General features: G+C 45.4%; 1 protein-coding gene across 2 annotated transcripts in view; it reads left to right on the top strand.

The window, feature by feature from the left end:
• The window catches only part of SLC23A2 (solute carrier family 23 member 2), a gene marked incomplete at both ends in the record, with an annotated part of 56,111 nt that extends 40,683 nt beyond the window's left edge, over positions 1 to 15,428 (top strand). For both annotated transcript variants that reach the window (XM_084247565.1, XM_084247566.1), the window contains 8 exons: positions 1,119 to 1,239; positions 1,732 to 1,888; positions 5,112 to 5,259; positions 6,594 to 6,699; positions 9,500 to 9,629; positions 10,276 to 10,413; positions 12,893 to 12,988; positions 15,196 to 15,428. In XM_084247565.1, the coding sequence (XP_084103691.1) occupies positions 1,119 to 1,239; positions 1,732 to 1,888; positions 5,112 to 5,259; positions 6,594 to 6,699; positions 9,500 to 9,629; positions 10,276 to 10,413; positions 12,893 to 12,988; positions 15,196 to 15,428 (1,129 nt within the window). The remainder of the gene's footprint in view (positions 1 to 1,118; positions 1,240 to 1,731; positions 1,889 to 5,111; positions 5,260 to 6,593; positions 6,700 to 9,499; positions 9,630 to 10,275; positions 10,414 to 12,892; positions 12,989 to 15,195) is intronic.
• Positions 15,429 to 15,789: the final 361 nt, after the last annotated feature.

Here is a 15,789-nt window from a genome sequence, read left to right as displayed (position 1 = left end):
GTAGGTGGGAAGACGGGCCAGCAGCACAGCCTCTTCCCCTGCCAGCTGCAGTCGGCACCTCATTAGGAGTGTGACTCTAAAGCTGCCCTTGACTGGCCATCAATGGAGCTGATAATTCCATCTGAGCAATTGGAACTGTGCCTGGGAGCAATTAAGCTTAGCTTTGACAGAGAACTCAACCTTCCTGCCAACTCTACCTCGGGTTGTATGTAAGTGAAAGAGCAAGTCTGTATGGGTGATGAGACACAGCCTTCTGCGGTATGTTGTTGCAGTGATGAGAAGCCCCCTGCACCACTGGCCACCTGGGGTGGGGGCCGCCCGCATGGCACTCAGTGCATCTGAGTCAGTGGGACGCCTGAGCCAGCCTAGGCATCCCTTCCAGCCAGCGTGCAAGGCAGCTGAGCACCCCTGCCACAGAGCTAGGCCCTGCCCACCACACTCCCACCCCAACCCCAAGATCTTGGACCGCTGGTGTGTCTCTATAAAGCGGGTGTCAGAGGAACCTCAGCAGAAGGTGGGGATGCTGGACTGGGGGTCCTTCACACACGTTGACACACAGAAACCTCAGAAATCTTATTCATACTGAATTCTGTATGTATTTGCTTTGGATATTGAAGCTTTGCTTTTTTAAAATTATGCTCACTGTAAGTTAGAAAGTCCAGAAAAGTAGGGGAAAATAGTCAAAACTGTTGCATGAAGCCAAACCCTAAGCATTTTGATCCCAACCTTTTCACATATTGTGTGCGCATGTGTGGGTGTGCACACTTATGTAATTGCTTGGTTTTTGAACGAATTGATGGTTGTAGTTATCCTGTGTAGTGTGTGTATCTGGTATCTTTTTCCCCATCAGTACACGTATACATTCTTTGGGTTTTCTTATTCTGCTTAGGAAAATGTAACCAAAGCACGTGCATTGCAATTTAATTTCAGTGTCAAGAAACGCCAAGAAAAGGAGGTCTAATATCTCTCTGAAAAGGGCATTTCCAAAAGAATAGTTAACAGGAGTTTTTTAGATAAATGAATCAAACACATGGTCAATTTTGCCATTGAAGCTTTGAGTATTATTTAAATACAGACATACAGCCTCCCTAATCTTTTTATTTTCATTATCTCCTTAGGACAATTTTCCTGGTACTATTGTTTTCTCAGTATGCAAGAAATGTTAAATTTCCTCTCCCAATTTACAAATCCAAGAAGGGATGGACTGCGTATAAGTTACAACTTTTCAAAATGTTTCCTGTGAGTAGTCACATTTTATTCTCATCCTGACAATTTTGCCTTTGGTTCATGTATAAAATGTTTATGTAAAAGGAGGTTGGAAACAGATTCTCCTCGGGGAAACTTGTTTGTGTGGTGACATCGGAGGGGGGTACTAAGTCATTACCCAGTTCATCAAGGAATTAAAGTTTAAAAGCCGTGGAAGGTTTCGCCATGGAGGATGACGCTGGGGAGAATCTGGCTACACAGCCCTCTGCAGGCTGAGTGTCCATTCTTACTCTGTCAGCCAGACTCAAGGTTAACGTAACATTAGCTGTGTAAGACTGCTCTCTCTACATGTGATTCCAATGAAGGGCTGGGTTATCGGTGGATCTGTTACATGCTTTTTTTGTGTGGGTGCATAGAACTGGTGGTGGTGGGCTCTGGGGTTGGTGTTTAGACTTTAGGAGGGCATGCAATTTGCCAGTAGCCAACCTCTGCAGGTCTGACGGCATACTCCTTCGATCACTTCAGATCATCCTGGCTATCCTTGTGTCCTGGCTGCTCTGCTTCATCTTCACCGTGACAGATGTCTTTCCTCCTGACAGCACAAAGTATGGCTTCTACGCTCGGACAGATGCCAGGCAAGGGGTGCTTCTGGTGGCACCGTGGTTTAAGGTCCCATACCCATGTAAGTATTCTAGAGGCCAAGAGGGGTCAGGAGCCCATGAGGGCCCAAGTTACAGGAGTTGGAAGTTAGCAGAAGGGTCTGAAGTATGGAAAACTTCCTTTGTCCTAAAATGTGCCCTGAAGAGCTCACTGCTCTGGTCATGAGAGGATTTGACAGCAAAGCAGGGAGGCCCTGCTTCAGCAGTCCCATATTTCTCACACGGGGTAACTAGCTCCCTTTTCAGATTAGCCAGTTGGTTCTTTAGGTCCCACTAAGATGAAGGGGCACCACTTGGATGACGGTTCTCTTGCCAGGTTTGAGGTCTGTGGGTGAGGATTTGAGAGCAACTGCTTAGAAAGGCAAGTGTATAGCCACCTAGAACCTAGCTGCCAAAATGAGCAGACTTGAGTGAGAGGGACCCAAAGCAAGCAAGGTGCCCAAGCATGATGAAATTTATATAATCGTTTAATGGCTAGCTATAGTCTGTCTTTTTTCCTTAATTTGATCACATTATCTGGTAAATTGATAGTCACATATGAGTGGAAGGGGAATCTTAAATAACTTGTGTTAAGTAACTCTTGGCAAGGTGTTGGGGGGGTGGGGGTGGGTATTAAAGGGGGGGTTGGGATGAGAGCCCCACCTGAGGTTTCCACTGGGTTCACATTTAACACTTTCTAGACCCACCCCGCCTCTGCCCCCAAGTGACTACTGTGAATCCAGGGGTTATTACATGTTTCTATTGTGAAGAATCTTTTCTTGGTACTTGGGTTTCTATTAGAATTAAAACTTGAGCTTAGTCACTTTTTAGTCCCCTGTTTAGCTGTCATATTTTGTAATCATGAGGAGGAAAAGGCAAGAATATTAAGATGGGCCAAAAGCAACTGTTCTGAGCATGTTAAATGATAGCATCTTTGACAGTTGTTCTTTCTGTTCTTGACACATTTACAAACGCTTTAAAAAACCTAGTCTTTCTGAACTAACATTCTCATCAGATCCTGTGCTATAAGCATGTACTTATGTACCTATTCTTTTGCCAAAAAAGAACATGCATGGTTTATGAACATAAAAGTCAATTGGTAAGGCAGTCAGAGGAGTTGTGGGAGGGCAGGTACACCCCTGTGCCACATGTGGGGTGGATGGGGTGTCCTCTGCTTGTGCAGGGCAGCTCCCAAGACATGCACAAATAGGAATGCATGGCGGCTTCTCCTGAGAAGCAGCTGTGTGTGAGCTAAGAGGCCAGAAGGATTCCTCCAGGGTCTGTCACAGGGTCCGTGTACATGAGGCATGGCGGGTGGACTGGGCACTGAGCATCTGGAAAGTAGTGAGCACTGCCAGGCTGCTCTTAAGATGGCCTGTAATGCCACAGCCCCTTCATTGCCAAAGCCCTCCCTAGATAAAAAGCCACCCCAGCAAACCAAAAGCATAAGGCCTTATGCGCTCTGTGGTGATATAGAGGTAGGTTTTTACATATCCAGAGCAGTGGTTCTTAGGCTTCAGTATTTTAAGAATAAATTGGATTGGTTGATACAATAGATTTCTGGCCTAAAATGTCCACAGTGCTGAGGTTGCGAAGCCCTGCTGTGAAGTAACAAGGGTTCTGGTTAAGAGGAGAGATGAAATAACAGATTTAACTAGAAGCCTGGAAAAAACCAAATTTTAAAATTTTCAAAATATGTATATAAGAAATTAAGATTACACATTTAAAACGTGGAGGTAGATGAATAAAGTTTTTTAAAATCAAAATTAAGGCCTTCAGACAAAAGGGGTAAAGAATAAGAAAAGCACTAACAGTCAAGAGAGAAAATTGGCAGTTTCTGAAAATAAGACTCCCACAAAATGATGACCCTAAAATGAAACCACGAGGGGCTACATCAGCAAAGGTAGCTGTTATGAAAGTTTCTTTAGAAAATACAAATGCTTTCCATTTTCACCTGGTGCTGAGCTGTGGACCAAGCCTGAGGCTGGTGGCCATGCCACCGCCCAAGGACATGCACCCTGACCCTCTGCTCTCAGGGGTAAAGAAGTCCTAGAGCATCTGTCCTCACATACAGTCCAGGCAGAGTCTGTACTTCTTTGACTTCACCTTCCTCTTCTCAAACCCAGTGCTGCTCCTTAAGAACAGAGGCCACGCCTCTCTGGGTAGCTTGTCAGCCCTTCCAGAACCTGCTTGCCCTAGGCCACACTTCCTCTGCTGGACTCCAGCCTGTTCCTGACACCTTCTGCCCACCTGCTGATGCTCAGGCACTGCCCACCCAGATAAGCCTCTCCACTGTCTCCCGCTTTCCAGACTTCCTGAACGGGCACTGCGCCTGTTCCTGGCTTCCTCACACTCCTTGTGACCTGGTTTGGGTTGTCTGCATTTGAAGTCTGACCATTATACAGCCCCTGTATCTCCCACGTCCCATTCCCAGGGACGGGACAAAGTCCCTGCACAAAGACTTTACCCGTTTTTTAAATTTTTTCCCCACTGTGCTTTATACTTAATGGCTGTATTGTAATTAACGTGTTGTTCAAGGAGAGGCAGCCTAGATACTTGATCAAGGAAGTCTATTTATCTGAACAGTGAAAGTTTTTCATGCTATTTTTATTTAAAAAGGTCTATGGCTTTCAATTCCCAAGTAGATATAGCTTTGAAAGGAAAAAGGGGAAAAAAAATCTAATGAGGAATTATTAAATCCAGACACAAAAAATGAAGCTATCTGGGGACTGACTTACAGGAAATTATTTAGTTTTCCATAATATGGTTTACTTTAAAAAAAAAAAAATGCTGCAATTACCCAAGACAAAAGTTATCTCTTCGGAGTGCCATGCTTTCCTGTTGGGATTTAAATTTAACTGGTGACTTTTGGCTGCTTATTCATCTGATGCCACCCACGGGACAAGAGCACCATTATTTTGTACCATGCTAAAAATCCTTCCCCTATAAATTTCTATCCCAGCACAGCAGGCTGTCTATGCTAAACTGTAATTTAGTTGATACCAAGTGTGGCTTTGAAGCGGGAAGAACACCAGCCTCTTCCAGCCAGTTTCTTTTAAATAAAGATGTCGCGCAGACCAGTCCCGGTTACGGCCATCTTCAGCCAACGCCTTACCAGACATCTAGTGCTTTGGTTACTTGGGGTTGAAAACAGTTGTTTCCAAGAGCTTCAAAATTGGAGTGGATCTCATACTGAGTGACCCTGTCCTGACTTTTCCTGCCCCTCTAGGGAAGCATGAGGATTTCATGCTTGTTTTCCTTCCTTAGTTCAGTGGGGACTGCCCACCGTCTCTGCGGCCGGTGTCATCGGCATGCTGAGCGCAGTGGTCGCCAGCATCATCGAGTCCATCGGGGACTACTACGCATGTGCACGGCTGTCCTGCGCCCCGCCACCTCCCATTCACGCAATCAACAGGTGAGTCCCTGTGAAGCCAGGTCTTTCGCGGGCCAGCGCTTATGCTTTACTGTTTGGATCAGATCAGCTGGGGAAGAAACCGAGAGTGCCATCCTAAATGGAGCCCGTTTTGCTCACCTATTCCAGTCAGATAAGATGTTGTCTGTGAGACCTTAAGGTCACCAACACAGATGCCAGATGCTGCCACTGTTTTTTGCTTGTTTTTGGGTCATGTTTGTCCCTTTTGATGTCTTGTTTTCCCAACCTTTCTTAGGAGCAGGCACCATGTTATCTGTTCACAATTATAATTCATTTAAATAGCAAGAGCAGGGCCTCCCTGGTGGCGCAAGGGGTTAAGCAATGCACTATGAAGCAGTCCGCAGCCTCTGCAACATGAATTCAATCCCCGGCCGGCCAGGGAGCAACCCACATGGTGCCGCAGATCTCTCCTGTCTTGCCCGCTGCTCCCCTCAGCAGTGTCTTTCAGTCAGTCTGCCTGTTCTGTCCCCAGTCTGTCTCTGGTGAATCCTCACCCCCCGCAACTCTGGCCTGTACCCCAGCTCTTGTATGCATAAATAAATAAATCTTAAAAAAAAAATAGCAAGAGCAGGACTAAGCGAAGTCTACAGAGTATAGAGAAGTTCATGAGCCATGGGGGTTATGTTCTCGACACACCTGGTCTTTAGCTTCTGGATGCTGGTAGCAAATGGGACTCCATGGAGGCTGCAGAGAAGAGAAAGTAGCCCAGGTCATCATTCCCCGTTTCAAGCCCACCAGCTGCCACCGCTGAGGAGATGCTTGTGTGATGCGGTCCAGTGGGCTGGGGTCTTAGCATCCCTGCATTGGTTCTGTTACGGTTTACAGATCTGGTTTCTCTGTCTCTCGCTAATGGGGTTATTGCACAAGGTTATATTAACAGTGTGTTCTTTTTAAAAAATGTTCTTTTAAAAGTTTCAATGTTTGTAAAATAACAGAGCATTTCCTTCTTGATGAAACGATAATAGTAAAGGCATCAAATCAGTGGATGTCTTGTTTCTCTTGGATCCCAACATACGGTTCTGTTATGAGGACAATCCTTTACTTTGGAATGATTTTTGGATACCCATGTCAATGTGTGGTTTAGAGAGGTGCTTCTCAGCATCAAATGGGCACTAAGGAGGTCCTGTTCAAGTGCAGGTTCTGTTGCAGTTTGTCTGGAGTGAGGCCTGGGAGTCTGCACTTCTAATCCTCCCCGGGAGTACCAGGCTACAGGTCCACAGACTCCTCCTTCGGATTGTAGCCATTTAGAGTGTATTTGGGAGTGTTTTCCACATTGAGTGAACGCTTCTTTTTTCCCCCACTCCTTTCCATTTCAGAGGGATCTTTGTGGAGGGCGTCTCGTGCGTTCTGGATGGCGTATTTGGTACTGGGAATGGCTCTACTTCATCCAGTCCCAACATTGGAGTTCTGGGAATCACTAAGGTATAAATATTGTGTGTGAGTGTTGAAGTGTTGATCCCTTTCATTAATTTGCTGCCATGAGTCACAGAAGGCAGGCCTTGGATTCCGTCCCCTTTTTTTTCCATTAATGGGTGTTTGGAATGCCTGTGACGGGCTATCCCTCCTTGGCTGCCAGGTGGGCACTAAGGCACTTTCATGTATTCTACAATTTTTGTTAAGTACCAGCCCTTTGCTATGTTGCTGTTCTAAACACTTGGGATGCATCAGTAAATAAAAAAGACAAATATCCCCATCCTCATGGAGTTTTCATTCTAGCAGGGAAGACAACAGAGAGTAAGCATGGCCATTCTGACAGAAACATGGCAGGGTGGGGGGTTAGGGGTGAGGGTGGGTGAGTGTTAAATAGATCGGTCACACTGAGCCTCATCAAAGTGACTTTGAGCAAAGACTGATGGAGGCAAGGGAGGGAACTGTGCAGCTACAGGGTAGGGAAAGGGAATTGGGGGCACGGGGGTGGGGGAGAAGCAGGAGCAAAGCCCTGTTGCAGGAGCAGGGCTTGGGTAAGAGATCAGTAAGGAGGCCAGTGGGGCAGGAGCGGGGCTTGGGTAAGAGAAGATGAGAACTCCTGCTAGCAGAGGACCGGGTCGCGCGGGTTCTGCAGGCCACCAGTGGAAAGGGGTGCCCCAGGGAGTGACTACCTGTGTGTTTTTTTGTTTTAGGGCCGCTCTGGCTGCTGTGATGAGAGTAGATCACGGTGGGTGGGGGAGACCACTTAAGAGACAGCACTAGATCTAGATCTCACGGTTTTCAAGCCATGGCAGTGGCATCCTTCTCTTTCAGGTGAAGTCTGTGGTGGAGCGAGTGGATGAGACAAACCACAGCCAGTCAGTCAGGTTGAAGCAGGGTGTGGGTCTGAGGTCCTACCTTCCTGCCCTACTCCAAACACAAGACTCCACAATCCAGCCTTCTTGGCCTTCCAAATTTAGTCCTTGTAAATAAACTCCATATCACAGTTGCCTCCGGCCAAAGCATGCTGTTTGCTGAGTGCTGAGGCCTGCAGCTCAGCCTCCGCCACCCTATGCCGTGCAGCTTTCTAGCTGATTCATCAGCTGGAGTGGCCTGCATGAGTCACAGATCTCCCTCACCTGAGTCCTTTATCTTGAGAACTTTTGGGGTGAACAGGAACCTTCTAGAACTGTTTGACCACTATAAAATTAGAAATCCTCCCCCAGCTCCCTGTAAGGTGAAGAGACACCAAATACTGAATTTGGTTTATTGTAACTGCAAAGCCAGTGAGTGGGAGCAAGGCATGTTCAGTGCACGCATGGCTTGTTGATGGGTTCTCTTGTAAGTTGGCTGGGCCTGTTGCAGAGCTCAGCCTCATGTGCTGGTAGCCCCACCTGCTGCCTCTTGATCCTGAACATTGTGTGGGAGGGCTGCCCCAGAGGTTGCTTCCTCCAGGATCCTTGGAGGGTCCTATCACTGCCCTTGGTGAGAAGCAGATGCTTCTCACATGAAGCTAAGGGAAATGTAAGTCTTTTGCTCGTTAGCCAGTTTTTTGCTATGAACCTGTAGACATACAACTGCTGCAAAATAACTGAGTAGCAAAGATGTTGGAGATGGAGGGACTCTTAGGGGAAAGCAGTTCAAGAAGTCTGCTCCCTTTCTGTACCCTTTGAAAGACATCCTCTTATGACTTAGCAAGGTCTAATGGTGCACCTCCTCCATTTCCCTCTAAAACAGGACTGGGGGGTTGTGGAATAATTATCTTTATTGCAATTTGAATGATGCCAACTTCTGAAAAGGCACCCTGCCAGCACTTTTTAGTGAACTAATTGATTTTCCCTCTGAATCCCTTTGGACCTCATCCCCAGGTACATGCAACGTCCCTTCAAGGGCACTGTCAGCCCTGGGGTCTGTTTTCATTGCCCAGATCCACAAGGGGGCACAATGGAACCACCTATACAGGTGCCTTTGGGTGGAGAAGTGTGACTTGCAGCAGAAATTTTTTTGAGGCATAAGCCAGGCTGATGGGAGATTCCAGGCCAGGCAAGAGGAAGCACAGTTCTAGGCTGTATTTTGCCCCTTGACCAGCTGAAGGACATGGCACAAGTCAAATTCCCGAATAGAGCTCAGGTCTGAAATCTGCTGAGTCTTGATCTGTATTGTCCAGCACTGTAGTCAGTAGCACTGACTGTGTTAAGTTTAGTAGAACTAGAAAAATCCAGTTCTTCTCCTGCAATGGCCATATTCAAGAGCTCAGTGATCACCTGGTGCTGGTAGTCACCAAAGACAACCCCTATAGAACATATCTGTCACTCTAGAAAGTTCTGCTGGGCAGTACTGCTCTGGGCTGTTGTGTTAGATTTCCAGTCCCTGAGAGCATGATCTGCGGCTCTTCCAGAGAGCTTGCTTCCATCTCCTGAAAACTCAAGTAGTTGCTCTTCTTTATTCAGTCCATGTGCAGATAAGGACACTCTGAACTATTTGATCAGGAGTTAAGGCTGCACACCCCGCTGTGTGTGCTGAAGTGCTGAGGGCTTGGATTCCACATGTAGCTTGTCTCTGCTGAGTGTGTCCCAACATCTGGAAAGGTGATGGGAATATTTTTACTGTGGTTGTCTTCATAGTAGTCATGAACTGAGATCACTCTGCATTGTGAACTAAGACTGATCGCTCTTAGCTGAAAGTTTTAAGAGTCATCTAAATTTTGCCTGAGGGTATTGTCCTGTTTGTCTCTGGGGTACCTGGGTGGAAATGCATGTTGCCGGAGGGCTTCAAAGTGAACGAACATGTCTTTGTCCTTTGGTGTGTCCTGCAGGTAGGCAGTCGCCGGGTGATCCAGTATGGGGCGGCCCTCATGCTCGGATTGGGCATGATTGGGAAGTTCAGCGCCCTCTTTGCCTCCCTCCCGGATCCTGTGCTGGGCGCCCTCTTCTGCACTCTCTTTGGTAAAATTCCATTTCTTTGATAGCCAGCTTCCCTCCTAGGCGCTTTCTTTCTTCACATTTATTAACTACTCCCTCCAGTAAGATTAAGTACCTTCAAAACATAAAACACCTACCCTTTGAGTTGAATTTATGTTAAAGGTAGAAGAAATTAAGGTCGGATAATTGAGCTAAGAAAATTAAGATGAATTATAATTGGTATTTCTGACCAATTTAATGCAATTATCTTCCCTGTAAATGGGCTATTTAGAACTGTCTTTTTATAATGGGATGTGGTTTGATCTCTGTGCCACTCAGGTATAGTAATCAGGGACCAGATATTTGGGTTTCCCAATTTAATCAAGATGTTTACACTGAGGTTTAAGGGGTGGGTGGGGGGGGTATGATGTCTTAGTTTTCTGTTTGGCCTAAAGAAACAATGATGTTTATGCCTCTGAATAAGCCCAAAGAGTGCTTAGACCAAGGGCCATGTGGACAGAGACCCGGGCGGTCACATCCTGACCCCCTCCTGTGACTACACTGGTCTCCTGACTTGTTTCTGATGCACAGAGAAAGACCATGGTTGGGATCTGCCCCACACTTCCTGTCCCTGTCCTCCAGGCAGCAGGCAAGTTCGGAGGCCTCCCTTTGACCCTACTTCTCTCTCCAGGGATGATCACAGCCGTTGGACTCTCGAACCTGCAGTTCATTGACTTAAATTCTTCCCGGAACCTCTTTGTGCTTGGATTTTCCATCTTCTTTGGGCTTGTCCTTCCAAGTTACCTCAGGCAGAACCCTCTCGTCACAGGTAGGGAAAAAAGGCCTTGAATATTGGGGGGAAGTTGAAACCACAGACTCCAGGTCACACATAGTTCATTGGGAGTGGGGGAAGCTTTGAACTTCAAGTAATTGTTCTGGGGAACATTTATCTATGGATTTCACTTAAAACTCACTTGGCCTGAGTTTATTTGGAAGCCCTTTGCTCGTCCCACATGAGCTGGCACGTGCACATAGTTGATTTGATATGCATATTAAGGCCTTTCTTTTTTAATGTTTTTTCCAGCTCCCTCTTTAGGGGGAGAATGCCTTTGGTTTTTTGGGGGGTTTTTTTGCCTTTTTTTTTTTAAAGATTTATTTTTTATTTATACAATAGCTGGGGTACAGGCCAGAGGTGTGGGAGGGTGAGAGGATTCACCAGAGGCAGAGCGGGGAGCAGAACAGGCAGGCAGACTGAAAGCACTGCTAAGGGGTGCAGTGGGCACGACAGGAGAGGTCTGCCATGCCATGTGGGAATCTCCCTGGACAGCTGGGATTCGAACCCACGCTGCAGAGGCTGTGAACAGCTTCGCAGTGCTGTGCTCAACCCTCTGTGCCACTGGGGAGACCCGGGAGAATACCTTTGTAAAGTCTTGATTTCTCAGATTAATGCTACATTAAAATGTGTAATTTCTTGACTTTGAAATATGTGTTTTCTACTAGCTGCTTTGAATTAAAGATTAGGCTTTTAATCCATTTGTTTTCATGCTCCAATGTCATGTAGAACAAGGGGGAACCATCTAAAATAATTTAATTGCTGACATTTTATGCAGAATTCACATACCATAAGATCTAACCATTTTTAAGTGAACAGTTCAATGACATTTTAATACATTACAATGCTGTGTGACTGTCACCTCTATCTAGTGTCCAAAACATTCTCATCATCCCAGAACAAACTCCATACCTATTAAGCAGTTAATCCCCATGTTTCCTTTTCTCCTGGTCTTTGGCACCATCTATCTGCTTTCCGTTTCTGTGGTTTTATCTGGATGTTTCCTATAAATGGAATCATACAATATCTGACTTTAGTGTGTAGCTTCTTTCACTTAGCATGTTTTTGAGATTTAAACATGTTATAGCATATATATATTCCCTCCCTTTTTATGGCTTAGTAATATTCCATTACATGTATGTACTATAATCTGTCTATCCACTCATCATTGATGGATATTTGTTTTTACCTTTTGGCTATGGTGACTAATGCTGTCATGAACCTTGGTGTACAAGTGCAGTCAGTCCTCATTCATGAAATCATGTTCTATAAAGTCACCATGAACCTGGACTTAGCACATGCTGGATGATTGCTCCTAGAGGTACCACCAACAGTACTGTAACTCATGCCTAAATGAAGCTCATCTAACACATTATTTTCTCCGTAAAACACACCATAGCCTCTTTGTAGTTAGGAACAACAGATGGCACTTTAGCACAAAAGTTAGAGCCTATCTTACCTATTTGTAGCATTGGGAACCATTTTAAATAGTGAAATCACCAATAAAAAAGTACAGAAATACAATGAAGCAGTAAGATGGATGCTAAAAGGCTCTTGTTTAAAAGGCTCACGGGAGCATGTGTTGGACAAACCAGATTTTTCGCTCTTTGCGCGTCCATGAGTGTCTGTAAATGTCTACAAGTTTTCATCTTGGGTTTACAGATATATATTAGTGTGTAGGTGAATTCACAAATGAAGAATCTGCCAATAACAAGAATCAGGTATTTGTTGGAGTACTTGTTTTCAGCTCTTTAGGGCATATCCCTAGGAGTAGAATTCTCTGGGTCATGTGGTGATTCAGTTTAACTTTTTGAGGATCTACCGATGTGTTTTCCGAAGCTGGTGAACCAGCTTACATTCTGCCAGCCATCTGTGAGGGTTTCATTTTTCCGCATTCTCACAACAGTTGTTACTTTCTGTTGGGAATCTTTTTTAAATATAGAAAGTGTGTGAACTTTAACAACAAGGAGATTCTTGCAGCTTTTTATACTATCATGAATTCATATGGGGACAGCATTATAAGTCCAGTTGTTGTTAATTAAAAGTAGTTAACCACTAATTAGTAGCCAGAATTCTGCATTTTTATTTGATTGCAGATACCACAAATATTTTTGTGGTCTTACTCACTTTAAAATTTTTTCAGCCTTACAATAAACATCTTTTATATTGCTCTGTTTATAATTTTTAAATCTGCAACACCCTGAATGTCTTGATAGTTCAGGGCAAATGTAACTCCATTAGACTTAAATTCTCTGCACCATTGTTCTCTGCAATTTTCCTTGTAGAGATGCCTTTTGACTATTGTTGGAGTATTCATAGGAGTTTAAAACACGACTGGCAAGATTTATTTGCAACTACCCAATGAAATATACATGTTCATGCACTGGGTTGAATGGTGATTAGTGAGCAGCCCAAGGCTCTTCAAGGCAGGCTGTCCTGGTTGTGCGGTGACCCTGTCACTCTGTTCTGTTTCTAGGAATAACCGGAATCGATCAAGTGTTGAATGTTCTTCTCACAACTGCTATGTTCGTAGGAGGCTGTGTGGCTTTTATTCTGGATAACACCATCCCAGGTATGTGGTGTCTATCAGTCAGCCTGAGCACATACCTGAGTTACTGTTTTTGCTGAATAAATATGACAAGTAGGTGGAGTGAAGCAGGTCAGAGCTATCACCGATTACAACAGCCTTTTCTAATAGTTAAGATGACGTCTCCTTTTATGTGCATTAGTTTTCTGCTAGTGAGCTTATCCTTTTTCCTCCTCACTGAGTTACACTAATCTCCCCCTTATTCACAAAGGATGCATTCCAAGATCCCCAGTGGGTACTGCCAACTGCAAATTGTACTCAAATCTGTATATACTATTTTTCTCCTATATAGACATGCATATACGTAACTAAACTTTAACTTATAAATTAGGGACAGTAAGAGATGAACAATAATAACTCATACTAAAATAGACAATTTTAACAAGAAAGTGCAATAAAGCTTATGTGAATGTGGTCTCTCTGAATAACAGTGTTTATATTATATTCGGACCATAGTTGACTGTGGATAACTGAAGCCGCACAAAGCAAAACCATGGACAAGGGGGTGACTGCTGTACTTTAGGGAAAGCAGGTGAATTCTTGCACGAGGTGATAGAGCAGTGGGCGTCTGGGCCATACTCCAGGCTGCCTACTCTCCCCACATAGCTGTGCTTAATGCCCTGCAGTTCGGTTTTCATCGACTTGCTCACACAGTCCTGAGCCAACAGTGATGGCCCCCGGCACTTCTCTCCTTTAAATGAATCGTCCCTAAGGCAGGCCCCCAGCCAACTAAGACCCCAAGACCCCAAGTGCGGTAGGCGGAGGCTGCTGCAGAATCGGTGACACAGATGTGTCTCTCCAACACCCATAACTCTGTTTCTCGGCCGGGTGCCTATGTGCTAAGTGCTGGGTGATGGGCCATGTGGTGATTGGAGACCTGTCTTGTGGCCTTCCTAGCTTCCTTGGGAGGATGTGTCAGTGTAAGATGCTGCCGCAGACACTGGTAGATTCATCAGATGTCATGGAAGGGTGAGGCTTATTGTTTGGGTTGAAGGTTTTTTTTTTTAAGATTTATTTATTTTTATACAAGAACTGGGGTACAGGCCCAGAGGCACAGGAGGGTGAGAGGATTCACCAGAGACAAAGCGGCGAACAGAACAGGCGGACAGACTGAATTACACTGCTGAGGGGAGCAGCGGGCAAGACAGGAGAGGTCTGCCATGCCATGTGGGTTTCTCCCTGGCGGGTGGGAATAGAACCCATGCTACAGAGGCTGCGGACAGCTTCACAGCACTGTGCTCAACCCGCTTCACTACCGGGGAGGCCCTGGTTTGAAGGTTTTGTTGAGATTTGCCTCTTAAAACAACCCATTTCCAAAAAGCCTCATTCAAGAAGTAGTTGCTGGGGAGGCCAGGAGTGAATACATCAGGCAGAAGGAATCACATGCATAGATGGGTGGAAGGTGTTAGTTACTGACCTTTATAGATCTAACATCCTGTTTCTCTCCTTAGTCAAATAGAGATGCAGTGAGACGGATGGGAATTCAAGCTGGTGTGATTACTGAGTCCATGGGAGGGCATATCTTAGTGTAAGGGAGCAATGAGGTTCCTACAAGTATTGCACCTAGACTCTAGCTCATCACCCAGGCCCTGGGAGTAAAGTATATTGCTAGGCATCCCAGGAGCGAGAGCAAGTGCCAGAGCATCTCTGCACCAGGATGCTTTGTGAACAGAAGTCTGGGGTGTCAAGCACTGTGGGTCCATCCAGATCTTTCCCCAAGACTCCTATGTCAGGATACAAAATTGCCAGGTGTGTTAGACTAGTGGAAACTTTCCAAGAGTACAAGTGGGTAATATGTTACAAATGTGCACAGCACTCCTTGCCCCCCCAGTGGATGCATGTACCCATGCACGCACGTACACACGTAGAACACTAATACTTGTGTGTCCAAATGGGGGGTGGCATGCAGTGACCAGTTGGTAAAGGCATTGTATATGGTGTGATAAAGACACTGGGCCTTTTCCAAAATCTGATTTGCTTTTTAGAGCGCTTTAGAAGGGATTCTTATGGGAAGTGGGGAGGGGGGGTGTTAGTGAGTCTAGATTGCTGTTTTGGGCATCCACCACTCCTCGTGTGCTTTTTTGGTGTCATGCCAGCATGTTTGATCTATGGGACATGTTGGAGCATCTCAGTTCTTGGCAGGACGGTTTAACAAAAATGTCCTTTTGTTTTGTGATGTGTGTGCTCCGCAGGTACTCCAGAGGAAAGAGGAATCAGGAAATGGAAGAAGGGTGTGAGCAAAGGGAGCAAATCTCTCGATGGCATGGAATCCTATGACTTGCCATTTGGCATGAACATTATTAAAAAATACAAATGCTTCAGCTACTTACCCATCAGCCCAACCTTTGTGGGCTACACTTGGAAAGGCCTTGGGAAGAGTGCTAATAGCCGGAGCTCAGAAGAAGACTCGCAGGCCACAGTATAGCTGGAGCTCTCCATGAATCTGTAGGTCCTTGCTGAGTAACAAGCAGTAACATATATGTTTGTATATCTGCATTTACATCCTGCATCCCAGAGCTAAGACAGGTTACAAATAGCTATTTTTTTGTTGTGGGTGGTGATCGTGTCTGATACCGTGTCTCGCCTATCTCCTTATTTAAGCCCTTAACCCTTGAGAGCGTCCATTGCCAGCTGTGGTCACTGAACTTGAAATTTTTGTTGTCCTCCTGTGGGAGTGGATGTTTGAAATCCACAGTGATTCCTTGTTTTCAGTCCCCTTGTACCACCCCATGCTTATAAGCCACCTCCAGGATCCAGGGCCTTCTGTCCCAGCTTTTTTTAAAATT

Source organism: Talpa europaea, assembly GCF_964194135.1.
Source record: "Talpa europaea genome assembly, chromosome: 11".
NCBI classification, from domain to species: Eukaryota; Metazoa; Chordata; class Mammalia; order Eulipotyphla; family Talpidae; genus Talpa; species Talpa europaea.
This window is presented reverse-complemented; position numbering and strand designations above follow the sequence as displayed.